This window comes from Mus caroli, chromosome X (genome assembly GCF_900094665.2).
Source record: "Mus caroli chromosome X, CAROLI_EIJ_v1.1, whole genome shotgun sequence".
Classification (NCBI taxonomy): domain Eukaryota; kingdom Metazoa; phylum Chordata; class Mammalia; order Rodentia; family Muridae; genus Mus; species Mus caroli.
In genome coordinates, this window is record NC_034589.1 from 54,595,604 (window position 1) to 54,622,904 (window position 27,301).

At 38.8% G+C, this 27,301-nt stretch overlaps 1 protein-coding gene across 5 annotated transcripts in view; it reads right to left on the reverse strand.

The window, feature by feature from the left end:
* The window catches only part of Fgf13 (fibroblast growth factor 13), a 518,718-nt gene that overhangs the window by 98,160 nt on the left and 393,257 nt on the right, over positions 1-27,301 (reverse strand). The window contains exon 1 of one of the 5 annotated variants that reach the window (XM_021153269.2): positions 6,167-6,326. The exons of the other annotated variants lie outside the window; for them this stretch is intronic. Within the exon in view, the coding sequence (XP_021008928.1) occupies positions 6,167-6,194 (28 nt within the window). The 5' untranslated portion in view covers positions 6,195-6,326. Of the gene's footprint in view, positions 1-6,166; positions 6,327-27,301 lie in introns of those variants that run through there. 5 annotated transcript variants of the gene reach the window in all.

Genomic DNA, 27,301 nt, shown 5'->3' on the forward strand with positions numbered 1-27,301 from the left:
ATTTGCCCCATTTGTTTAAACTTTCTGAGCCCCAACTTGCTTTGTATGATCTAGTCTTGGACCTTGCAGAGTGTTCAGAATCAGTTACATCTGTGAAGTATTTAAGCTTGGCACATTGTTGAGGGTTGATTAATGGTCTCTTGGCACATTGTTGAGGGTTGATTAATGGTCTCTCAGTCTAACCATTATGGTGTTTATCCATTCTTCCTTTCCTTAATAAAGCAAAGCAAAGGAAATGCTAAGAGCAAGTGTCTCACATATTTACAAAAAGGAAATATTGCTGAGAGGAGAAAATCAGAAGATGGTTTCTTGTTCTTAAGTCTACTCTTTCTCATGTTTATAGTGAGATTGCATGTAACAGAGAACTAATTATGTGCAACCTGGGGGAATGAGATTCAAAGGTTGCTTCTAGCCTATATAACCATTTTTGTTCTGTACTTTACCCCAGACATGAACTCTATGCCTGAAATACAGTAAGTTCCTAAAACTCTGGTGTGTTCATAAAAGAGGGCAAAAGTAGTCATCACAAGTTGTGTACAATTTGCTAAAGCTTGTTAGGAAATCCTGTAAAGATTTGTATTGTGCTCCAGGCTATTAATAGTAAAAGCAAGAAGATATGTTCCTGAGCATCTTAGTAAACTTTTATAGATCAGTGATAAATTAGGAAGTCAAGCAATTATCAGGACCCAATCAAGGTTTGCTGACATAAATAATTTTCCTAGTTTCTACCATTATTCTAGTGCTATATAGTAGCAAGATAACAAAAAAAAAAAAGTGCTGGGCCAGCAAGATGGCTCAGAGGGAGGATAAAGGTACTTACCATCAAGCCTGATGACCTTTCAATGCCCACTATTGAAATGGTAGAAGGAAAGCCTTACAAGCTGCTCTCTAATCTTCATATGCATGAAGTATGTGTACCCCTGTTTATACACTCACAAACATATGCATGAATAAGTAAATGCAATAAAAAATTAAAGATGTTAACTATGGCCCCATCTTCCCTAGACTTTATATCCAGTGAGAAAAATACTTGTGCTAGTAATGCAATGGGAAAGAGTTTAGGATGAACAGCATGCGACTAATACTACCAGAAAGTATTTTTTGAGTTTTAAGCAGGGGAAGGGACTGGCATCTAGTACTAACTTCAGAAATATTTACGTCCTTTACTCAAGTATATTTTTTTCAACATAGAACAAACTGTCTCAAAATGAAATTTTAATGCATAAATAATTAGCATCTCAATGAAGCCATCCTAAAGCTAAATAAAAAAAAGACATTTGTTTTAATCCTGCGTTATACTGGGTTTTAAATTGTCATTGCAACCCTCCTCAAGATGTGTTTGATATAAGATAGCCTGAAAACCAGACTTGCCTTTCCAGAAAATGGGGTTTTGGCCCTTTCATTGTGGCACCTTCCTCAGTATCTCAGTACATTATAGTTAGGATACTACAGAGAGTACACATTCCTGAAATACACAAGTTTCTCTGGATTCAAAGAGACGAGGGGGCTGAAGTAGGAATTCTTGAAGAGCAAGAAGGTAGTACTAGAAAGTTCTACTGAGATGGTGTTATGGGTTTTGCTTACAAAAAAAAAAAAAAAAAAAAAAACCCAAAACCAGTCAATCCTCTCTGCTTCTAACTTGGAATTCACAGTGAAAACAGAAAAGGGTTTCTATGAGGAAGGACATGATGAATGCAGAATTCGGAGATCTTATTTGATTTACATTAGAATGAAGGCTAGAAAATGTTCTTCGTATTCATCAATGTAGTTATGTCACAGTAGAACTTTGATCTTTTTAAATATTTATTTCATTTTTAAATTATGAGTGTGTGTTCTGTGTGTTGTTAAGGGCATGTTAATGTAGGCACCCATGGAGGCCAGAAATGGACATCAAATCTCATAAACCTGGAGTCTCAGAATCAAACTCAGGTTTCATTTGTATACAAGAGCAGTGCACACTCTTGACCACTGAGACATCTCTTCAGACCCCAAATTACAAATGTTTTAGGGTATATTGAACACTGTATTTTATAGAGAGTATTGCTATATTTGGTATTTACGACGAAAATGTATGCACATCACCAAAGAAAGAATTTCAGTATACATTTTCAGTGGTGAGTGCTCTGGAGGCTTGGCTATGTCTGAGTAATAGCAACTTTCTCATGCAATGAGAAAGTCCTGAATTCCAACTCAGTTCTCTAAGAGCAGAGTAGAGCATGGAGCATTCTGGGGAAGTACTAAATTAGGACATTGCACCTGTATATAGACATAGCAAATTGGCATGAGAAACACACTTGGGCTTAGAAAGAACATGCATATTTTAGTTAAATACATCTGCAGAATCTACAGATGTCCTTTGCCATTCACTTTAAACTTGGAGGTTTTCAAAGTACAAGTCAAGTCAGAGCTGAAGATGTCTTATTTAGTAGGACAGCTCATCTAGGCAGCTAAGCTTTTGTGAAGGAAGGAAAGTATTCACAGGATATCAAGGCTTCCTACATAGAAAGAGACTTGCAAACTGCTAGTTACAAGTCCCTTTTGGTAGTTTTGGTTTGGTTGTGTTTTGTTTTGTTTTGTTTTGCAATTCTCATCTTGGAAGGCAACACTATTTTTATCAAACCAGATAGTAGCTAATTAAATATTAAAAAATAGTATTTGCTATCCCCAAACTTGTTAAAATAGTATTAAACAGAACCATTGTAACATTAACTCACGCAAATTATGCATTATTATGTTTAAAATATGCATGTGTTTAGCAAGTATTAGTCAATTGTATATATCTGAACAGAATGTAAATGTATTGTTTTTGTTCTTTATTAAAAACAGATTTTTCAATGAATATATTTAAGAGTAATCCATAAATTATGTTCATTATATAAGTTATCTTGACTTTAGACAAACATTCAGAAAGCCGTGTTCTTTTCTTACTACAAACACCAGGTTGGTTTCAAATGCAACTCAATTTGCATAAAACTTTTTGGAAACATTTTTATTGGATGCAACAAGACATACTTGTATTGTCAACCAGTAGCATTGCTGCAAAGAAAAGGTACATACATTCATTTTTCTCTCCTGAGACTGGCATCCCCGGGGCCTTTTCAGCATCTTACACACTACATATACATGTTACAGGCCAGGCACTTTCAAGCAGTACCCAATGTTTGGAGTGAGTGAATATCTTACATTTCATCTTTGTATCACATGTAAATTGGGCTGAGAATTGATTAAATTATTATAACTTGGGCCAGAAAGAGAGTATGGCAGATAAATGCAAAAGTGTTTTTGGCAGTTTCTTGTAAAAGTTTGATGACTTGAGTTCAATCCCCAGAGTTGATGGGAAGGTGGAAGAAGAAAATCTACCCCACAAGGCTGTCTTCTTGTTTCCACACAAGTGTTGTGGTACTTGTATGCTTATATACACATCCTACATATTCACTCACATAATAATAGCAAAATGACAAATAACTTAATAACTTCATTATTAACCATTATTCTCAAGTAAATACAGCTAAGATAATGATTTTTAAATTGTGTTTCCTAAAGTTTTCTGAGAGTGAAATTTTTTTAATATCATTTGTATTATTGGGCAGGAATAACAATTATCAGCAAATAGAGGTTTCAAAACAGAAAGCAATACAAAGGGACCTTTAGAAACGAAGGAAGCAGTTGTAGATAAACAGAAGGCAGCAAGGCAAGGAGAACTAGCCTCTAGAGAAGCAAATGGCCCTGTTAAAGCATAGTATGTTAGAAATAAGGATGTATTGAGCAATGGCTGTGTGGTCATATAAGCCTACAATCCCAGTATTTGGGAGCTCAGGAAAGGAGGGGGAGTCATTGAAATACAGCCTTAGCTACATAGCAAATTCAAGGCCAGACTGCGTTATGTAAGATCCTATCATCCAGAAACAAACAAATAAACAAACAAAACAAAAAGTGGGATTAAAAAACAAAAAACAAAAAACATTGAGTCCCTTGTATAAGATCATGAGGGCTTTCCAGGCTATGAAAGGGTACACAGAGTACAGCTAAGCTCTATTATTTAGCATACATAAGGGCCAAATGACAGCCATCAGACTGAACTGGAAGCTGGGGGACTTAGGGTGAATGTTCTTGCCTTGAGAGCTGTTCAACTGAGTTCCTTAGAGAGCTTGTTGATGTGATAGCTTGCCCAGTTTGCCCTGCACAAGAGGAGTGAAGTATTTTCCTATCTGAAGGCAAAGAAACAAACTACCTTATCTTTCTTGGGATTTGCCAGTCTTTGATTACATAAATCTTTGACCTGCTCTCATTTGTGCTGTGCTACTATGAACTTGGTGACATTCTCCTGTCACATCAGGTACTTTTCATATTCTTTTCAAAAAGGAACACTTGAAGCAAGTGAGTCACTGTTGCTCTGCATCCTGGCTTGTGATCCTTTCTGGAAAGGGGCTAGGTTTTCCATGAATATCCATCTACTAAACTATTTCTAACATTTCATCAATCAATCTTAAAGTCCTTTGTAAGCATAAAATTGTTTGTGCTTGAATCTGTCCCAACAGCTTAGATGGCAACATAGCCATTTCCAATTAATAGTTGTACATGTCAGTGCAATAATTGATTGGTAAGAATTACCTGTGTCACAGACCTTACTCAGCAGAGAATGTTTTACAAGCAGAGTGATAAATATAAACTTTTCAACCATATATGCTATATTTGAAGTCAACGTACATAGAGTCTGTGGTCCTTTAGGGATCATTAGCAGTTGTCTGTCCTTATCCATTAAGTGTAAACTATAATGGGCTTATTTACAACATAAACTGTAAAAATAAACTTTTAAACACTAAACAAAGGTCACAAATTTTTTGATGACCCCTATCACAATTATTGTTTTGACTGATGTATCCTTTCAAGTAAGCCCCTTGCCCCTTTTCATGGGATGCTCAACTCAAAAGAACCAAATAAATGATGGGCATGTAACACGGAATACTAATCCATACCTTCATTTGGGGTTGCTCTAGGATGACCTCAAGTAGTGTAATAGATCTTAATAGGTACTTGGAAAGAAACCCTGCCAATCTCAATTAATCACATGAACATATCCATGCTACAAGTTTGGCAAAAGTGATTGATTTAGAAGAAACAAAAATATCACAATGAGCTATCACTCATCTGAACAAAATGTTCTAGCAAAATAAAACACTTAGAGTTTTACATTTGCTGGATAAAGTTCAATGATAATGAAAGTGAAAAAGGGTTCAATGAAAAATTTTGCCTGATGAAGCTGCTTTATTGAGATTATAAGAAGACTGAAAAAGAAAGCATTCCGAGAAATGATGTCATGTTTTTCATATAGTTATGTGTTAAAATTTCCCATCAAAAAGTAGCCACTGGAGTAATTTCAACCCTCTAAAAAAAATCCCTGTTTTGATATTTTCAAAGAGGTTTGAAAGTGGCCGCTGGCTCTAGTGACTTTCTCTTTAGCACTTGTTTTTTTCATAAACTGAAGGCTCTTGGGCGTTGGTCCCATTGGCTGCCTGCAGCATGTCTGTGGCCGCCATAGAGGAACGTATCCTCTCCTAGTTTCCTTGTGGCATTACGGACTGCCTATCTTCTGCAATTTCCCTGAAGATACAACTAATAGGATTCTCAGAATTATTGCCAGACTGTGCTCACCTTTCCCCAGCTGTGTGTCACCTCTTTATTTCCTGTCACTAAGAGAAAAATAAGCTTAAAGCTAATGACAATGACTTATTCTCCTGTCTTCCTACATCAATTCAACTTAACATTTGTGATGTATAAGAGTTAATGCAAGTTTAGAAGTAGGAACTCTCTTGAATCAGTGCAATACCATTTTCTAAATATATCACGGCTTTCAACCATCAAATGTACAAACTCACTTTAACAACAATATCTCAAATTCTTCCTAGAAGAAACAAAATAAATGTCTTCTTTTCCCCGAGTCAAGCTGTATAGCCAAACAATACGGAATGCGGAGAATTGAGAATCTCTATCCCGTCGAGAGAGAGAGAGAGAGAGAGAGAGAGAGAGAGAGAGAGAGAGAGAGAGAGAGATATTTTCACAGAAAAATCCCCTTAGCATTTATTTGTTAATTTCCACAAAGACATCAATGTTTAGGATTATCTTTTAAATCTACATCCTTCAAAAACAATGTTTAAATAAATCTTACCTGAATATGACTTCCTTAACAAAGCCATGCTTCTTTATAAGATGGTCCTACCCAGACAATTGCTGTCTACATTTGGAGCAGACACAGAGAGATCAGAGAAAGTTTAAGGCATATCTAAAGTATTCTCCAAGGTACTGGCCAGAAACATCAAGCTCGTACTCGCGGTATAGAGAGATCATTAATGGGCATTAGTGACAGACCATTATGACTCTCACAGATCATTAATGATTCATCGTGTAGCAGTATCGTTCTGGCAGTAATCAGACCATTGCTTGGACGCAGATATAAGCTTGGCCCATACTATTTGCTTAAACTTATTATTTCCAAGCATAAAATTTTATTTTGCCTTCTAGAATTACGAAAAATGGTCTGTAACATGATCCTTCAGCACATCAGGGGAGCTTTTGGAACTAAGCTACCTCATTTGGTAGATGCTTCTCCTAAGGTCAGAAATATTGTATTCTAAAAGGCTCCCCAATAGCTTTTGGGATGTCGAAATGGGTCTTTTATTTTGAAATTGAATTATTGATGAATAGAAAATGCTACAAGCAAAACATTTGCAAGAATTCCAGTTGCTCAGACTTTTGAACATCGTTTGTAAAAGGTTGAAATTCCATCTCAACTTTCAGTTTTTTGCATAAAACAAAACATTTTCATATCAAAGTCCTTTGTTAAAGATTTACAGAAACAATTAGCAGCCTAAGACAAAGCTTTCAGTCCAATGTAACAAAGAGCAACATAGAAAGTACAGAAACACTCAAACCGCTTAGTATAAAAAACCATAATTTTAAGGAAAGGCAAGACCATAAATGAAATCACCATCCTTTTTTAAATTTTTGCTTGATAGGAGATCCACTATTTTGGTTAAAAATGCAAATGTGAATGGAAATGTAAGTTATTCTGGGAGCAAATGAGTCTTTTCTATTGAACAGATTGGATTCTCCTTCTGTGTGGCTCTGGGAAAACTTCCCTTGAGTCAGAAAGAAAGGAAATCTGTCTCAAGTTCTGAATATTGTCACTATCAATGAATATTGAAGAATTACTGACACCCACAGGGAGCTATATTTATGGAGCCCCATCACCCATTTTCACTGCTATATGGAAAGGAAGATTATGTATATTCAAAAGCATTCCATGAACTTACAGATTTTTCCTTAAGCTTCGCTGCATAATCAAAATTGCCTTGAGCTCTCCCTCCTTCCACTTTCCGTCCAACATTAAGAGTGCAGTAGCAACAGCTGCAAATGTGAGCCCCTCCCAGAGGGAGCCAGCCTCGAGCAGAATTGGGTTAGCTGTATGGATGGGATTTCAGTAGGAGGCAGAGGATGGAGCAAATTTGTTCTGCTCTCATATCAAACACCCTCCCCTACACCCCAGTAGCTATCCATAGCCTGAGGACTTGAACATCAGGATCTCTTCCAACCCAAATGGGCAAAAGAGCTATTCCTTGGGAGGCAGTACTGGTTTCCTCGATGCTTAACCTTTGTGGCTACATAGGGCAGTGCTCTGGGAAGGGCCCCACACTTAGTTTACTACTTTCCTGTCATTGTTCTGAAATCCATTAATATTCTTTGAACAAGGAGCCCATATTTTTGTTTTGTAGCAGACTGCAGTTTACAGCCAATGCATCCCTGATGAGAATTGTTTAATAACCAGTTCTGCTTGAAAAGTTAGAGACAAGGGGAGTTTCAGAAGAGGCCATGGTCGTGCATTGATTGCCCTTTGACTAGACAGCTGAGCTTATGCTCAGCCCACCAGAAGCATGGTTGTATGTGCTCAGATCCCTGATTGCAAACCAAATGGGCTAATGGAAGAATTTAGTCTTCAGTGAACTCTTTACACAGGAGAGATGCCAACTTCCTTCAGACAAAAATAGAAAATCCTAATATGGAGGCAGCGTCTCTTGGCCACTTTGAGAGCTCTTTTCAAAAGGCACTTCCCAAGGGGCAAAATAAAGTCATCGCCATCTGAGTGGTCTTATCAGGTCTAAACAAGAGATCGAGTCTTTCAGCTATGCTCCTAATAATGGGCCCACAGGGGCTGAGCAGGTCAGTGCATTATGGAAGGGGTCTTCAGGGGTGGGGAGCAATTCAGTCATTTGATGTCCAGACAACACTGAAATAAACAAAATGAGAGCAGGGCTGACCCAGAGCCAAATAGCAAGACAAATGAAATTTACTTAGGCCTCTCTCTCTCTCTCTCTCTCTCTCTCTCTCTCTCTCTCTCTCTCTCTCTCTCTCTCTCTCTCTCTCTCTCTCTCTCTCTCTCTCTCTCCTTTCCCATGAACCAATTCCCAGTCACTAGCCTGCCTGTTCTTGGTCCTATCTAGGTGCCTACAACTCAACTCCCAAGCCTCCCTCTTGCCCACTTGGCACATCATGTTCCTACCACTTGCATTTTGCAATGCATTCTTCATTGACCTGTTCTCCTAATCCTCTATTTAGCTATGCTCTGTGAGTATTATGGAGGAAAGCCAACTTGTCAATTTTTGTAAAAGTATTTTCATCTGTGGACACATATGTCTTGTTCTTCAGCAGTCATGCACTAGGGTACCATGGCAAATGCAAAGGCTTCTAAGCAACAGAGTGGCCATTTGGTATTCTTTATCTATGTAGAGGTGTTTCTCAATTTCTTTATTAGTTTTATTTTATAAGCCTCCACTTTAGAAAGTTCCTGGAATGGAGGTTGAGGCTGAGCTAGGTTCTGATGCAAGAGACCCCCTCCACTGCTACAATACCTACCAGGGTGATCTGAGTTTATAAAGGTTCTTCCATACGTCCATTAGTTCATTAAAATTCTTCTCTTTTCTACATACTAATCTTTCAGCCTTATTTAGAAAGATTTTTTTCTGGGAGCCTCTTAGCACTTCTTAAAGTTGATTATGGCCTCTTTTTTAACAGTGTACCCCACATAAGGCTCTATCTATCCTTCTACTAGGAAGCTTAGTTGTATTCCACTGTTTACATGATCCCTTGTTTTAATGGGTTGGGAGCAGACAGAAAGCATGGATCATGTGCAATACAATGAGCACCTACGAGTACATCAGATCAATAGAGAACAGTGCTATCCTTAGTGGTGAAGATAACTAGAGTTCTGAAAACGTGTGGCTACTATACCCAAGGGATATGCATACTTACATGCTATCCGGTTGAGTTCTGCATTGAATGATGTGGGCAGTGACTGCATATGACAATTTTCATTCTGACAGTCAATGCTAGAATCAGGACTCTGTGCTGTGTCACTGATCTTCTCTAATCCATGCTCTTTCCTCCGTTTCTTCTGCCCTCCCTAAATTATTTCTCTTCCTCACCTCAATTTCCCCCTCCATGCCAATCAACCTATAATATCCCTCCAAAGTTATAATCCATTGTCTGTCCCTTCAGGCAGAGTCCAACCAAACAGAAGCTGACAAATCTAGTTAACTCTCCGCCAAGTGGCCTTTAATCCAAAAGGTTGCAGATCGTCAGGCTTCCATTGCTCTGTGGTCAAGCAGCATAAGTAAGCTTCCTGCCTTCCTGAAGGCCCCAATCAATACTCTGCCCTCTTCTTCAAGCCCAGACACATCAAAGGCAATAATGCCTGAGATTTAATCATTTCGAATTAAAATGTAAAGCTGTGTCTCCAGGTCTCCTTGATAGTTTAATTGTTTGGAAATGTCTTCAGAAACTTACATAAACAAATTTGTAGCACACTGTCTACTGTTTTGCCTTCCACATCCCTAAGTTGATTAATAAGTACATTTTACTGCAAACTGAGCATATCAGCTGCAGTGATTTTTTATCCAAGAAAGACTTAAACCAGAGGGAGAAATTTGTAAAAATATGCTTAGATAGATTTTATATTTAAAATCATTGGGAATCATGGAATTGAATATCCTTATAATTGAATATCTATATAACCACAACCATGGATGTTTACAACATCCTTACAATGGCTATCTTTGGTGGTGAACCAGATGTTCTTCAATCGGTGAACATATAAACAAACTGATAATTTAGAAAGTGAAACATTATCTAATGTTAACAAGAATTGATCTAACAAACTATGACAAGACATGGAAGGAACTTGGAAAGTTACAACTAGGTAAAGAAATGCCAATCTTATTAGGATGTATACTGTGTGATTCTAACTACATGACATTCTAGAAAAGGCAATACTGAGAATATAACTTTAAAAAGTCAGTGTTTGCCAGGAATTGGATGAATAGATAGAGCACAGAAGAACAGTAAAACCATCCTGTATAATGCTATAAAGGTAGCTATAGCTATTATACATGTATCAAAGCTCTCAGAACATATAACACCAAGATTGAACCCTAGTGTAAACTGGGGCTTTGAATGATAGTGGTGTGTCCATGTAGACCCACTATTATAAGAAAAATTTATCAATCTGGCACAGAATATTGTTTGGGGCTACATACAGGGTTTATATGTGAACTCTGTGAACTTTATGCTTATTTTTGCTCTGTGTCTAAAATCATTTTAGAAAGCAGTTGATTTAAAATATAAATATAGTTTTTAAATGAGAATCTTATTTAAAAACAGAATACCCAAATACAAAATCTAGCATGCTTTCATTTCATCCTGATGATATCATTATACCACGTTTTATTTTAAAATTTTCTTTGCTTGCTTGCTGCTTGACTTCTTTCTTTGCATGTGAGAAAACCGTAGCTAACACCTGACAAATATGAGATTCCTGTCTAGGCCACAAAGCTTGCTGGAAGGTAGTCAAGGTTTCTGAAGCTGGCTTTGGAGTTAAGCTATACACCTCTGAAAGCTTCTTCCAACCCAGAGTTTCAATGACGGCTTTGCCTCTTCCATAATGTGGTCTCCAGTGAATCTAATTCAAAATAATCGGTGATTTTTTTTAAAAGTCACTTATATTTTACAATACTAAAGTGTTCCAGGGAGAAGAGGCATTCTGCTTAGAACTGCCCACCCAACCACATCAGATGCCTTCTTGCTATCAGCTACCAGAAGCTGCAACTCCCTCGTATTTTTTTCTTAAAGTAGTAGGATAGTAAGCAGGGAGATACCCTCTTCCTTGTGAACATAGGTGCTTACTTCAATAATGTCCGACTGGCTTTTCTGCCCACCACCCAAGTGCAATCGGCACCAGTAATGCCCTGAGATAGGGAATTTGCCAGAGCTAAGAACATCATGTATTTGTATCTCTCTCTCTCTCTCTCTCTCTCTCTCTCTCTCTCTCTCTCTCTCTCTCTCTCTCTCCACACACACGCACACACACATACACACACACACACGGTGATAAGATGAGTAACAATCATCTTATTGAAAAATTATGCAATTAAATTAATATGAAGTTCTTAGTGCAGTACCTGGTACCTTGTAAGCAGTCAATGGAAAGGAACTGTCTCATACCCTTAGTCAATTTTTGCCCATTCACTATCTTCTCTGTAATCTCACCATTATCCTTTCTGACATTTTGGCAACATTTTTTTGAAAACAGATCAATAAGCAAACAGTCCACAGATATTAACTGAGTCCTTATATTAGGACAATTGTCATGTTGTTTTATATATATATATATATATATATATGTCTTACAAGGTCTGTGCTCTGCATATGGAAAGATAGAAATGAAAATAGTTTTAAAATATCATCCAGAGTCTGAGAAAATAGGGATATATACTGATGAAAGAAAACAGGACATAAGATGGTGCAAACATGGTTGGATTTATCTAAATAAGTGGTTTCACGTTTCCAACTTCCATGAACACTGGCTTTGTTCCTTGTGTTCCTACTTCTGTTTTAGGCAATCGATATGAGGTAGTGTCTTCAGAGTAGTACCAGTGCCTCGCAGTGTAAAGAGCTGACTAATGCCCAGCCCCTGATGCCTCAAGGGCTCTTCTCAAATATTCTGGCAGAGGAAAAAATTAAAAAACAAAACAAAACAAAACAAAAAACAGTGCAGTGAATGCTTTTATTCCACGGGATTTCACCTATGACAGAATATAATGCCAAAATTTGTTAAGGAATCAATTCCAGACACATCCCGAATCATATGCCTTTGTACCAGATGCTTGGACCTTATAAAAGTGCTAGTTAGGTTTGTGTGTGTGTGTGTGTGTGTGTGTGTGTGTGTGTGTGTAAAACGCACATGGATATTAGCAGTAAGGATTTTTCTGAGACATATATATTTAGTGAGCATGATGAAAGAGTCTCATTTCTTCCACAATAGCATGTAATACAGGAAAAAAAATTTAAAAAAATTAAACTTGGTTTCTCCAATTCCTTGTTTTCCCAGAATGAACAAATTAATCCAGAATGGTTTCTTTTTGTGTTCATAGCATCCCCTAGTGGACAAAAACTATATTTCAGTTGGAGGTTAAATCCTTTCCAACAATGTTTAATACAAGCAAGCTAATTGGTGACAGTAGTCCAGTGAAATAATCATCTCTATAGCTCAGATTTGCAAACATGCAAAGGCTGTCCTGAACATGCAACATAAAAGAGATGAGTCGTTTTGCTAAGTGCTTTTTTTCTGTGTAAGAAGACAATCGATGAAGCCGGCCAGTGATATAGCTAGCAAAGGAGAGGGAGAGGGAGGGAGAGAGATTTCCTTGATTGTTGAGTGATTTCTTAGTCAGTGGTGATTCTGTATAGCACTGGAGGTGGAGCCTGACTTGAAGTTTCTGTTCTAACTTCCTCTCTTTACCATCCACTATGTAATCTGTGATTATAAATGGAAACAAATCCCATAGCATTTTTGAAATGTAAAAAAAAAAAAAAAAAAAGGAAGGCAATCTATGAACCCCTAATCTCAAATAAACCGATCTTGTAGACAATAGCAGTGGCAGCAGGAAATTTGGTAAGCTAGTTCCATGAGTTTGCACTTTCTACTAAAGACAATCTAATTTTACTCCAGAAAAGGATCAAACTATTTTCAGGAAGGCTACTCGGGCTGCAGTATGGAGAATTGTGCCAAGGTGGGGGTAAGAAGAGAGATAGGAAGCTGCATTGAAACACAGATAGGACAGACATGGTAGTGCATGTCAAGTTCATCAAGAGGCTCACACAGTGAGTTTCAGGATAGTTAGAATAATATAGTGAAATCCTGTCTCAAAAAAAAAAAAAAAAGCCCAAAGCAAAACAAGCAAACAAACAAAAATACCCTTCCAAAGCCAAAAATACTGTCTAGGAACATTCTTGAGGAACCTAGTTCTCTTAGATATAAAGCAATTTTCACAAATGACTGACCCTTGGGTTAGGGAAAGGGCAATTAGTATTTTTTTTTTTTTTTACTGCTATCTTTGGTAGTTTGTGTGGAGAACATAGTGAAGGAGAGATCTATCTATACTTTAGGCAGAACCATCAAGTGGCAGTGTGAACAGTGTGGTGTCCACAACCACACAACATAGACTTAGATTCGGGCAATGCTTCTCATTCTCTCTGCTTCCCTGAACCTATTTCTACATCTTTGTAGTTTAAACTTCAGTTTCCTTCCCTATGAAATGAATAGAAGTTGGCAAAATGTTGTGATACGATGCCAAACACCTCTTATAGTTCTTGTACTTAATAAGCACTTGGTAAGGATTAGTTTCTTCCATTGTCCTCTTCTAGGCCACTTTTGTAAGGTGTCTGGTACATATGCACTAAGTGCCTTCTCCAGAGTCCTCTAACCTGGGCTTCTGTTTGCAGGTATCTAGTGTTTTCCTCCCAATAAAAGCAGAGTCCAAGGCATTGGAAATAAGCTGTGGTTTCACAGTCCTCAATACCCAGTCTGTGAAACTGCCAGCACTCACCATAAAGCAGGGAAACTGGAAACAAGCCTGGCAATGAGAGGACAGGTGGGTAGGTGAAGGTGACCCAGTCAAACTGAAATGCAAATTAATGCACTTGGCATTGTGGGAAAGCAAGGGAGATTGAGGGGCTAACACCAGCAATTTCTTGATACCTGGTATAAAAAATGGCAAAACACAAATCTTTTGTTTTTAAAGTAGTCTATTTGCCCCAGAAATTGGGATTGTGGTACTTCATTGTACTTCTGGGTTTTGGAGAAAGGGAAGGGAAGGGAAAGGAAAGGAAAGGAAAGGAAAGGAAAGGAAAGGAAAGGAAAGGAAAGGAAAGGAAAGGAAAGGAAAGGAANAGGAAAGGAAAGGAAAGGAAAGGAAAGGAAAGGAAAGGAAAGGAAAGGAAAGGAAAGGAAAGGAAAGGAAAGGAAAGGAAAGGAAGGAACCCAACTGTAGGAAGGTCTTCTCTGTTACAGGACAGGGCTGGACATATAACTCAATGATAAGCCTAAGTTAGAAGCTGGACTCAGGAAAGGCATTCCAGAGGCTGAGATGTGATGGAAGAGCAGGAGATAAGATAGAAAAGTAACTGTTATCTAAACAGGCACAATCCAAAGGAATTCTAAAGAGCCTTTGCACCCATGGGCTCTTAGCTCTTAGGAGAAAGAAACCAACACATGTGTTTATGTATACAAGGTGGTAAGTGTATTGACCGAGGTTTGCCACAATGTATTAATCACAGAAGAAGACTACTAAACCTGGCCTTGGGGTGATTACAAAAGTCCATCAAGGAGTAGGTGTTTTGATTTGAGTCTTGAAGGCTTGCTTTCTTCAGTCATGGCAGCTTAGGAGAGTATAGAGTACATGGTCCGAGAAGATTCCAGGCCCAGAGACCAAGTACAAAAACATTCAGGCTTAAGGCAATCTGAAACTTTATGAATGAATGGCTGAAACAGAATACCAAGTATGACATGAAGGATTAAGCTATGGAAGTTGCTAGTGGTCAGCTCTTCTATGTGTCCCTGTCCAACAAAGACCCTTGAGAGTACTGAATGCCAGGGTGGAACTAAGATAGGGGTTGGAGCTAACAACACACCTGATATTATGAGCATTTCAGAAAAATCTCACTGGCTGCAGCATGAAGTCTGATGAATGGGTGGTTACAGATGTTAAGACTAGAGGAAGAAAGACCTTTGATACTGTCATCTGTCCAAAGAACAATGCTGACAGCCTAACTGAAGACATTGAGAGAATGACTAAAAATGCAAGGGGCTACCAATCCAATGCATAGGTACAAATTGAAAAAGTTAGTTAAAGACTCAATATGGAGCCAGGAGCAAGAAGGAGGTTTCAGAAAGTAGTCTAATATTTCTGAATGAACAACTGAATGGTGTAGGTGTTATCATCCATTACAAAAGAACACTAACATCTTTCTGTTAGTACAGACAAAGAAAATAAACTTGACTAGCATTAAGAAGTGACTAACAGGTAAGCACTATAGGCTTTTTTAGATAGGGTGTCACCAGGTAGCCTTAGCTGTCCTAGAACTCACTATGTGGATCTGCCTGAATTTGCTTCCCTGAGATTAAAGGTGTGTGCTACCATACCTGGCTCAGATACTTAAAAACGAATTACTTTATGCTAGGATGGCACCTGCATACACAGATGTATATACACAAACTTAGTATTGGATATGTGTATATGGCATGGCAGTGACTATAATCTAGAAGTAATAGGTCCGGTCATCAATGGGAGGAAAGGCCCTTGGTCCTGTGAAGATTCTATGCCCCAGTATAGGTGAATGCCAGGGCCAAGAAGCAGGAGCGGGTGGGTTGGGGAGCAGGGGGAGGGGGAGAGGATGGGGGATTTTCGGAAGGGAAACTAGGACAGGGGATAACATTTGAAATGTAAATAAAGAAAATATCTAATAAAAAATAGTTCATTTACATCAAAAGAAAAAATGAATCTTAGAGATGACTCAGAGCACACACACACACACACAAAAAGAAGTATTAGGTCTAAAATAAGGAAGAGGAAAGTAGACTAGAATGACAGGTTCTATAGTGATGAGAAGAGATGGTAATTGCAAACTCAGTGGCAGGGGACAGGGATGGATGAGATTCTCTCTAGCAAAAGTGGGTACAGCAAAATGAGGAGGATGGTAATAAGTACACAAATAGATCACTGTCGGGGGCTCAGGGAGATGACTCAGCACAGAAAGGTTACCATCATTAGTATTACCAACATCATGGAAACTGTTGTTAACACTCCTGATGTAGATGCCATTATTTATTTGTGTATTTGTCTATTTATTTGACAAGTGACAAAAGGGATCAGAGTATCGACATGGTTTCAGTTTACTCAGCTAGTGGCTAAACCTAGAATGGAAACGATCTAATAATGCAATGCATACTACTGATCACCTATGATGGTCCATATTAGAAAAAAATGATGTCTTCACTCTGACATGAGCCACAAGACAATTAGACATGAAAAGAGCATATAACAAGATCCTGCATATTTATGTCTGTTACTTAATTTAAATTCATATGCTTCTGCATCCTGACAACATCAATAATTCAAATGTAAGATATTAGTATATAAATTCACAATGTATACATAAGCATGCATGGTCAGGAAGAGATGCTCAGGACCTCTTGCAGTTTGCAAATGGCACATCTCAAGACAGACTGAACAAGACCTCAGTACCAGTAACCTCACAGCAACCGCACAAGGGCTCTCTATGTCCCTGAGCCTTTCTACCTCACGCTTCCTTGAACTACACAAATACTTTGCATTGTTTTGACCAAAGAATAGACCAAGGATTTAATCTGAAGTATATGTTTTGTGAACAATTTATTTTCTAGACATTTATCCTCTGAGGCCATTTGTCACTGTCAAGAAAAGTCAGAGGTATCTATGTTTGAATCAGCACCTTCCATAACTCATTTTTATTGATGATTGTTTTATAGCTAAAACATGAAAAGAATCTTAAAATGTGAAATATGTATTTAGGTAACTGACCATATTACAGGTTTCTTCATTTTTTCCATATTTCCTATGCACTTTTGTGTTTACATAGTAACCCTGCTATTCATATATTGTCTATTTACCGAGAGGATATTGGATCTCAAGTCGAGATGTAGGCACTAAGAACATTAAAACAGGTATTCAATTTTTCTGTCAGCATGTCTTGAATTTTTGTCATTTTCAAAAGCTAAATGCTAGACGGACGGATTTCTTTTCTTTTTCCTCTTACTGTGACTTAGCCCCTATGCTAGCTTATCTCAATTGGTAACTTGATCTGATTGACTGATGCCCAGGAGATTAGGAAAAGCAAACCTCTGCATGGATACCTGAGGGCATTTCTAGATGTGACTGGATAAAGGGGCCTCTGAACTGATGCTTGACTTAGTCTACTAATGAATCAATAATATGATGACGCTATTGGGAAGCGAAAGGTAACAGCTGAGGGCTACTTAGAGGAAGTAGGTAACAGGAGAGATACCCTGGGGAAATTTGTTTTTTTGTCCCCCTCCCTGCTTCTCTCTTTCTGCCTACTGATTAGCATGTGATGAACAGTGCTGTTCCACCATGTCCCCTCTGCCTTGAGGTTCTTCTGCCTCACTTCTGGATGAGAGTATTGAAGCCAGTCAGCCATGGACTGAACTCAGGAGTCCAAATTCTACCTCCTTTAAATTATTTCTTTCCTGTATTTGTAACAACAGTAAAAGCTGGAACAGCCAGCCGCTTGTTGGAGAAGGGAGGCACCCTCAGTGACTTAATTTCAATTATCAGATAAGAATATAGCTATAGCGAATGTGTGAGGATTTCTTATGTTGTGGAAATGGTGGCACAGTTCTGGAAGTGCTTTTCTATTTTGATACTTTGGATTTGTAGAGTGCAGCCATCAGAGCATACCTGCTTATCAAGACAGTGCCTATTTGTATGCATGAGTTTCAAGAGCTGACTTCAGTCAAAAATAGACAATGCCAAACTAAAGCTCCTGGAACGTTTGAGTTGAATATACGAATTCTATAATCCTACTAAGCTTTCTATTTCTGTGGCCAAATATGGGCACCTTTGGAATTCAAGACTAACGACTGTGAATATAAATTTTTCTTTCATGAAATGCTCAGGTTAAGGTGAGAGCCAATGTCAGTGATGTATATGGAAACAGGTTTGGGTATAACCTGGCTGACAGCACTATCCAGTTAACAAGAATAGTTTAGTCCATTAAATAACAGCAAGCAGGGCTGCAAAGGTGACTCAGTGGATAAGAGCATTCCATGCTCTTTGTAGAAGAGTTTAGTTCCTAGTTCCCACACCAGGTGGCTCACAACTACCAGGAATACAGCTCTAGGAGCATTTGACACCTCTGGCCTCCATAGGTACATATGCACAAACACATAATTAAAAAAACATAAAATACATCCAAAATTTTAGTAGCAGTCTTACAGATTAAGACTATCAGATCCTCCTAGCCATCAAATGGTACTCTCGTTTCAGAATAACCTGCTTTTCTAAACTGTCTGGTTGTCTCCCTCCTCTCTATGAAGATAATACATAGTAACTCAAACTTGTGGAGGAAGAGAGGAAGAGGAGGAGGGCTTGCTGCCTGCACACGAATGAATTACTGTTCTTAGCACCTGCAACTCACAAAACACAAAGGCTCTTGAGCAAACCATTAAGTGATTTCCTATTCAACAACTTTATTAATATTTACAATGTTAGCAATAGAACATGCAGGCCTACAAATGATTATTGGATAAAAGCTCATTTACTTGTGTTTCTTCTAATCAGGGAGTATGCTTAATATACATAAATGTTGATATTCTGCTTAAAATTGGAGAAAAGGATCTAGTAAAATGGATGAGTTATATATAATTATTATGTATGTAATACCCATTAAAAAGTAGGCTGTATGAAACAGGAATTTGTTTGGCTCTCTGGCATGTTCTCAGCACATAATAGGCACACAGTGCAGTCAGTCATCAGTACCACTGTCAACTTGATTAACTTGACTCCTTTGCCCCTCCTCTAAGCCTTACTAAATTTCTTTCCATTTTCTGGCTAGCATCTCCTTCCTTCCCCTTCTCCTCAGTTTCTGCATCCTTCCTTTTCTATTCTCTGGAATTACCATTTCCAGAGTATATAGGAATGCCTCTCGATATAACTTCACCAAGTTAACTGACCTCAGACTGCAGTTTTTCGAAGGGTCTGTGGTTTGCTTGCATAACTTGCCTATAGCTGACATTTGGAAATACACTATCAATAGTTTCCTAATTGATTAAAATGAAGCTTTTGCTAGATGATTTTTGTGGAATCTACTCAATTATGTATATGTGTATGTATATGTATCCATATATGTATGTGCATATATGTTTACATATTATATATATGCATCATGCATATATGAACAAATATATATATATATATATATATATATATATATATATATATATACACACACATACATACTGTAAGGTATAAGGAAAGGAGAAAAATACTATATATATGGGGACGAAGAAGGACAAAATGCAGGTAATGGGCAGGAATTATGAAAAAGGATATAAAGCTACTTTTCTTTCTAGTTTTAATCTGTCATGGATTTTTTTGGGTGGTTAATAAGTGCATAAAATTAATATGGAGGGCCTACATGGAATCAATATGGAAGTGTAAAATTTCACATGAAGCTACGCAGCCTTGTTCCTAATGCCTGTTCAAACTGTAGTAAAGTTCACTGTGTTCTATAGTCTTTGGGTCTGGTTTACTTTGGTTTGTGATGTTTTTATTTATTTGCAAGTTTTTTAAAATAACAAGTTTTATAAAATTAAAAGGATAAATGCACTAGCTACATGCTGGTGCATGCTCACCTTATTTTAACTTTGGCACAGTTTCTTTATGCTAAATAAAAACATAGTTGTTTGTTTGTTTGTTTGTTTTTTTTTCTCGGCAGTTACAAGTTTGGGTACATACCAGGCACAGCATATCTACATACATATGGTACTAATGAGGAAACAAAGATTCGGAGCCTGAAAGAAACATTCAGTTAACACTATGGTACTTTGTATTTAATTGCCCTGTGCCTATTCATACTTTGACATCCTAAGTTCCAATATCTTAGAATGCCATTGTGTTTGAAGATAGGCCTTTTTCAGATGACTGGGTTAAAATGGGGTTATTAGGTTGGGCCTTAAGCTAATTTGATTGGAGTTCTATGAAGAGATCAGCATGTGCAAAGACTGGGAATGTGTCAAAGCCATACAATGAGCCGGCCTCTGTCCACCCTGGAAATCTCAGAGGCATCCACGCCTATTGGCACTCTGATCTTCCACTTTTAGCCTCTAGAACTGTTAAAGACATTGAGTAGTTCATTATGGTTGCACCAGCAAACAAACACTTCTCCTCCTTTATAGAACTTGTGCTACACATTCCTGGCAGACCAGAGAAAAGAGAAGGCAGCTGAAAGTCACAGATTCTTGAAGCCCTGGGCAGCTTCTCCTTTCCTCCAGCTGTGCAGTCAAATTTCAAGCTGGATAAGCCAATTCAGTCAGTGCAGCAGCTGTGTAGGGGGCAGGGAGAGCATTACCGTTTGAAGCTGGCCTGCTATAGTATGCTGGTTATTAGCAGGCAGGTTCCTGGAGATGGCAGCATCGGCTAATGATTATTCTTTCAGGCAGCCTGGCTGCCGGTTTTTGTTTCTTCCTGAATAATTTGCAGCAAAGAAGGGACACAGGATGCTCCAGGAAAGGGGGGAAAAAGCAGGGACTCTTGCCAGGGCCATATGCTTCTAGCTAGAATGGGGAAAGCTTTGAAAGAGAACCACTTTCTCTTAGTTAATTGCAATCCCCTTGTTTCAACCTTTTGGCAAGAGAAGCCTTCCTGCAAGCCAGGCTGCCTGGGGTAGTTAGATCATTGCATTGCTCAGTCTGGCTTGCAAATTCCTCCTTCTTGCTGCACTGTTGAAGTCAGTCTTGCCCCACCCCCCCCACTCATCTTCTTCCCTCTGTGACTCCACCTCAAATGACCAAGCATGACTGTTTCTAGCTCTGGGTTAGTGCTCCCTTTGTCTACTCCACAGTCCATTTGGAACGGCCTCCTTCTCTTGTCTCATCCATGTCTTTTACCTTCTTCCAGGATGAATTTTGTCCCCTGAAGGCTTTTTTTCATGGACTCTAAAATGCAGTAAGTTTGTTCCCTGCGTGATGCAGTATACCCTAGAGACACAGCAGAGCTCTATGCAAATTGCTGCTACAGAAGCACAGAAGAGAAGAGGTGGAAAGAAATGAGTTCAGTGCTATCTGCATGCCTGTTGTAACACTGACTGCAAGGCATCTAATCACATGCTGTTGGAGGAACATGTATGGAACCACTGACTCTTGGGCCATATTGCATGGTAGTTACTGCTTTTCTAACTCTGCCCACTTTATCCTGTTCACTGCCCTCCCTCATCACTTGAACTTTATGTACAGTGTTTGCAGCTAAGTATTTTTGCAAGATGCTTGTGATGCTCTGAATTTCATAGGCATTGAGCATACATTCATGGTGGGTGAATTTATATACAGTGTGATACCTCAGCAAATTTATTCTCTCTTGCTCTCTCTCACTTTCTTGGTTTTGCTCTCTTCCCTTCTCCATTTTTTTAAAAAGACAAATTCTTACTCCATAGTCAAATCTGACCTAGAACTCACTGTACAGTGAAGGCTGGCTTCAAACTCATAACAGTCCTACTGCATACTGAGTGCTGGCAGTATGGTATGAACTACAATACCTAGCTTACCTCAATACACTTCTGAGAAAATCTACAAATCAGTATTTTCTCTTTTTCTACTATCAACACCATGTCATTTGGAGACTTATTTTCTGTGAATTGGGCCTACTGTGCCTAGAAATGTGTCTGAGGTAAGAGACTTGGAAATGACTACTAGACATGACCAAAAGAGCACAGGAAAAAATGGTCCAACACAGGACTGCAGACATGAAAGCATTTAGACTAATGAGGACACAGTGTACTGAGGACTACAGTAAGAAATGAGCAAGGAAATGGGGCAGGGATAGACTGAGAACCAAAAGGGAGTAAGGTACGAGGACCATTTACTGAGTGGCTACCATATACCAGCCATATACCATGGTTGTCTAATTCAGTTCCCTTAGCATCCCTATGACACAAGGTTTCTTATCACACCCCTCTCTGAAATGATTGAAGCAAAGTGAATTGACTTGTCCAAAACTGGACAAAGAAACAAAGAAAATGAGAGTCAAGAGCTCAGGTCAGTTGTACTCCAGAGATTATTAGCAACTGTGTTGAACTGGCAGGTCTCACATTCTGTATATGCCTGCATTGTGTGTTCACACTCGTTCTCAGTAGGAATGAAGAGTTATTCCAAGTCCTTTCGGAAGTGAAGAAACAAGCATAAGCAAGAACAATCCATAAACACCACAAACATCACCGAATTTCCTTCTGGCACAGTTCCAGGGCTTAGTATCCCTCACTGCATGTACAAGGAGGAACATGCCCCACAAGAGAGAAAGATGCCTGGCTCGCTTTGCCATATCACATATGGCTCCTGGCTCAAGACACATAGCTCCAGTCCAGCTCTGGTGATGTTATATTCTCTCCTAGTGAACACTAACTTTTCTGTACACAGTCTATTCCAGGCACAGCCTAAACAGGGGAGGATGGAAATAATCTTACCACTTTGGCCTGACTTGACCAATGATACATAAACTTGGTCCCCAGGATCCACTCACTCACATCCTTTCCTCCCATCTCCTCCTCTCCTTTCCTTCCCTCTCCTATCACCCCTTCTACCCTCTTCTTTCTTCTCCTCCCCACCCCTCTCCTAGATTCCCTTCTCCCTTCCCTTTCTCCCCTCCCTTCCCCTCCTCCCCTCTATTATCTTTTCTCTTGCCTGCTCTCCTTCAGCATTTCCAGTCCATGAGAACAAGAAATGACAAAGGTATCTCATGCTTCTCTTCCCATTTAGGAAGTACCAGGCTGTTTGTTTGTTCTCTCTTCTTGATATTCTGTTCCTGTGACTCCTCCTGAAACATCTGGTCCCATAGCCTGCTTTTCTCTTCTTTTCCCTTTTATTTTGTTTCCTTATTTGTATTTCTTTTCTTTCTCTGTGATGTTTCTGAAATAGAGGACTACACTCAAGCCTAGTCTGGCCTGGAATTTGTTGTGTAGTCCAGGCTGGTTTTGACCTTTGACCAAGTCCTCCTTCCTCAGGCATCTTAAGTTGTGAGAGAGCATGAATGGCCCACAATTGTTCGTTACTTTTCAGCAAAAAATTATTTTGATTACAAAAACATTCATCTTTGTTCAAAGGATGCAGCCAGAATCAATATATGCATATGCATTATTCCCTCATATAATGCTTATTTCACTTATGCTAATAAAATAATTGATCCACAATCAATTTTTTGCCTATTTGCTAATGGAAAATACTGAAATGGGGCTTATGTGAATAAATTCATACCAATCCATTTTTCTTATTAATCACTTTAGAGAAGTATGCATATACTTTAATGTAAATACATTTGGATGTTAGGCAGACCTGAAAAATGGGCAGGAACCTTTATTTCTTATATATTCTTTAGGACTGAAGTGGTAGCAAGAGGCAGGTTGCAGTGCTTTTAAAATCAGTAGAAGCTGAAAGAGTTAAATTCTGTTCTGCATATAGCCTCCATCCAGTTTCAATGCAGATTGATCTAGTTACTGTGTGCTGTGCTCATAAATCAAGCAACAACTTTCTGATGAATTGGATTTCCCCTCGTCATGGGCTTCCAATGACATTATGAATCTGATAAAACTACTTTTGTTTCAAAATATCCACATTCTTAACCTTCTACAATGAGAGAGCTGTTTTCACCAAGCAGCTACCGGAGTCCTAACTACTCCTTAGGCATTATTTCCAACTGGTCACCTTCCCGATAACATGCCATTTATGGCAATTGACAGAGAGAGCTATTTATAGTAAGCAAAGCAGGCCACTGCTCCAGCAGGCACCTTCTGGGCGCCTTTTTCATCACCTATTTCTCTGGACAAGCAAACTAGGAAAGAATGACATGCGAATATAGGAGGAAAAGAAAGAGTGTAGAGAGAAGCAGCTGCAAGAGTCACCAATACCAGACACAGGGACAGACAGCAGGAGTGACTTTTAGCTCTGTCTGGCAGAGTCTCTGCTTGTCTCACTCTGAGGCCAAATTCTGGGGACTATATTACCCCTACTGTACTACTTCTTCTAAAATATATATACTTTTAGGGGCCCTGTGAGATGGCTCTGGGTAAAGGAACTTGCTACTAAGCCTGGTGACCTGAGTTAGATTCCCAAGACCCTCACAGTTAAAAGAGGAAACCAACTCCTGCAAATTGACCTCTGACTTCCACATGTGTTTCAGGTACCACAAAATAAATGAATATAAGTATACATAGTTTTACTTGATTCTGATAATTTAACACACACACACATACACATATAGCTTTGATTATATTTACCATCATTCTCCTTCTCATTCCCTACCAACTTCCTTTTGAACCCTTCTTCTTCCCCAGACACCCCATCCTACTATCATGATTTTTTAAATAACTAAGTTGCTTATACGTGCAAGTATACAGGGTTCTTTACTGGATTATGAACAACATTGGTATGTTTGGAGTTTAATGAGAGTACATATTTAAATTGTTAAACAGATACTTTAGCACTCTACCAAAAGAGAAGTACTCAAAATCTACCAAAAAGCAAACTCCAGAACAGTCAAGTTAGGACCAACATAACCAAAACTGGAGGTTTCTCCTAGCTTCTGGAAATGAATGTTAAGTAACAAGTTTCATTATCAGAGGTACACCAGCTTTTATGTCAACCATCTTTACCTGGAAGCATTCTCTACCTGGAAACCCAGTGGCCACATCAGTCTGAGAATCAGGTAGGCAATCTTCACTCTACATCTGGCATCCATTACAATTTCTCCAGTCTCATCCCCAGCCCTATAGCATATCACATACAGTAAACTGGCCTCCCACCCTCCATTCCCTGGGGACTTCATCAAACACTGCAGGAAAACAGCTTTCTCCTCCTCCCCAAACCCTGACTCTTGTTCCAGAACATGCAGACTTATGTTCCTCTCTGACATGATCTAGCAGAAGCACAGGGTTAAGAGTGCCTAACAGGAATGCTGGGTAAATTTTTCAGACAACCACAAGGTCTGTCCAATATTTCTGACATCATCTCTTGAGATTTAAGGGTTTCCACAATACTGTCAGGTTTCTCACACTTGCTACTCAGAACTTAATGAATACTTAAGAATTTTACATGTTATTTTGTGAGACAAGATTTTACTATTGCAGACCAGGCTGACCTTTTGAATCCACAGTTATCTCCTTGTCTTTGGTTTGCCACCATACCTTGAGCATTTCTCAATCCCAAAATCCATCACTACTGTTGAACTAAATAGTACTTCACTTCCCGAGCTCTGAGCCATTTGCTCTTTTCTTAGCTCTGGAAATTGGTAAGACCAATGGCCTTAAATGGGATAGTGTGAGACATCTGGCAAATTACAAGACATACCATACATTGCAATCCACAATATTAAAACCATTGGCAAAATCACATTTTCAAAAAGCAAATTGAAAGATGTGTCTGTGCACCACATCTTCATACTGGACTTGAGGATGGTAGCTGAGCCTTGGGCCTACCACTAGCCAGTACTGTACCAGGCATAAATCAGCAGTGGCCTCCAAGGCAGAATCAAATGGTTTATCAAAATCCAGAGTACATTTATCAGTCTTTAGCTTCAAGTCCTCTTGGCAGCATCTGGCATAGAGATCCATACATCATTCTTTGATGTTCTTCTGTCCTTGAGTTTCCTGGCCATATATTATCCTAGTAATCTTGCTAGCTTTCATCATTATTGCCTCTTTTATTACCACACTTTCCATCCCATCACTTCTAGTGGTAGGTGGTATCAAAGGTCTGTCAATACCTCTCTTTTTGTCCTCTCCATACTTTTCTTTCCAGACCAGTTCTATCTGATATAACTCTCTGGGATTCGAGGAATATTCTGTCCCTTTACTATACAATACGTGGTAATTGAGCAATGAAGCATGGGTAATGTGACTGGAGAACTGCATTTTCAAATGGATTTAATTGCACTTAATTTAAATTTCATTAGCTGTATTTAGCTAGCCACCTATCTTTCTGGATAATACAACCGTAGAAATCTGCATGTGGCACTATTATCTCATAGTAGAACTTTAGGCAGCACCTCCAACAATATGTCTTCTCGTGTTCTTTGATTTGATACCAAGTCCCCAAGGTCATTTTGTTTAACTGATATTCAATTATATGTTGAAGGGTCCCATAGTTCTCCACCAGTAACATCTCTATTTTTAAGCCTAGCCCATACAAGTAAAAGATGTTACAATAAATGCTGACCAAGAGACAGTTGATTTTCAAATTCATCTTTTTCGTGGGAGCTTGTTGGATGGTAGAACAAATGTTTAAACAATTGGCCAGCAGTGGAGAGAAAAATCTATGGTCTTCTCCACATTGATTCTACCCCTTCATTAAATGTAGAGTGTAAAGAGATTGGGTTCTGGTGTTTGGGAAAGCTGCAGAGTGTTCTGGCTTAGATATCCAAATCAGTGGTCAAACTATTTAGGCCTAAAGCCCAACCCTATCACTTAACAAGCTACCCAACACGGCAAGTGCAGACTATCCTTAGGCCTGAGTTTTCTACAGCAGAAAATGAACATGATGGTCATATTTACCTGACAGGCTTTTGTGCAGATTAAATGAAATCATGCCCCAAAATGCACCCAGTGCAACGTCTGGCATATTAATAGTACTAATATCTAAGTCTACCTAAGTTCAGTAAATCTGGTTTGGACACTGTGAAGTTGAGGAACTTTGGGGCTGAGATTTCAAATGAGGAATTCTTAAAGAAGGCCCCATCCTCAGAAACATTTGAGTATCAGAACTCCTTAGTAGGCTGAGTCTAACAAGCACCCATGCTTCCAGCATTGGGAGGGCAACATAACACTTGAAGCACAGGGGAAATACTGGTAGTCCTACACCAGATAACTTTCTCCTTGCTCTACCTTTGATGGCTATGAGTCTGGCTTATGACAAACCTTTTAAGAAGCCCTTTCCACCGTTGGAGAGCCTTGGAACAGGCCCAAGATTACAATGTAGCTACTTAGACAACATGTTAGTTCTAAGACTGAGCCACTGAACTCTGTGCAGATCTTCCTGATGAAAATATGTATAACTCTCACAAACTCTGGATGAGTAAAGTTCAGTTCAGTTTTTCTACCTGGAAGTAAACTTGGCAATGAACAAATTTCTAATTACACATGCAAATTTTTACTAACA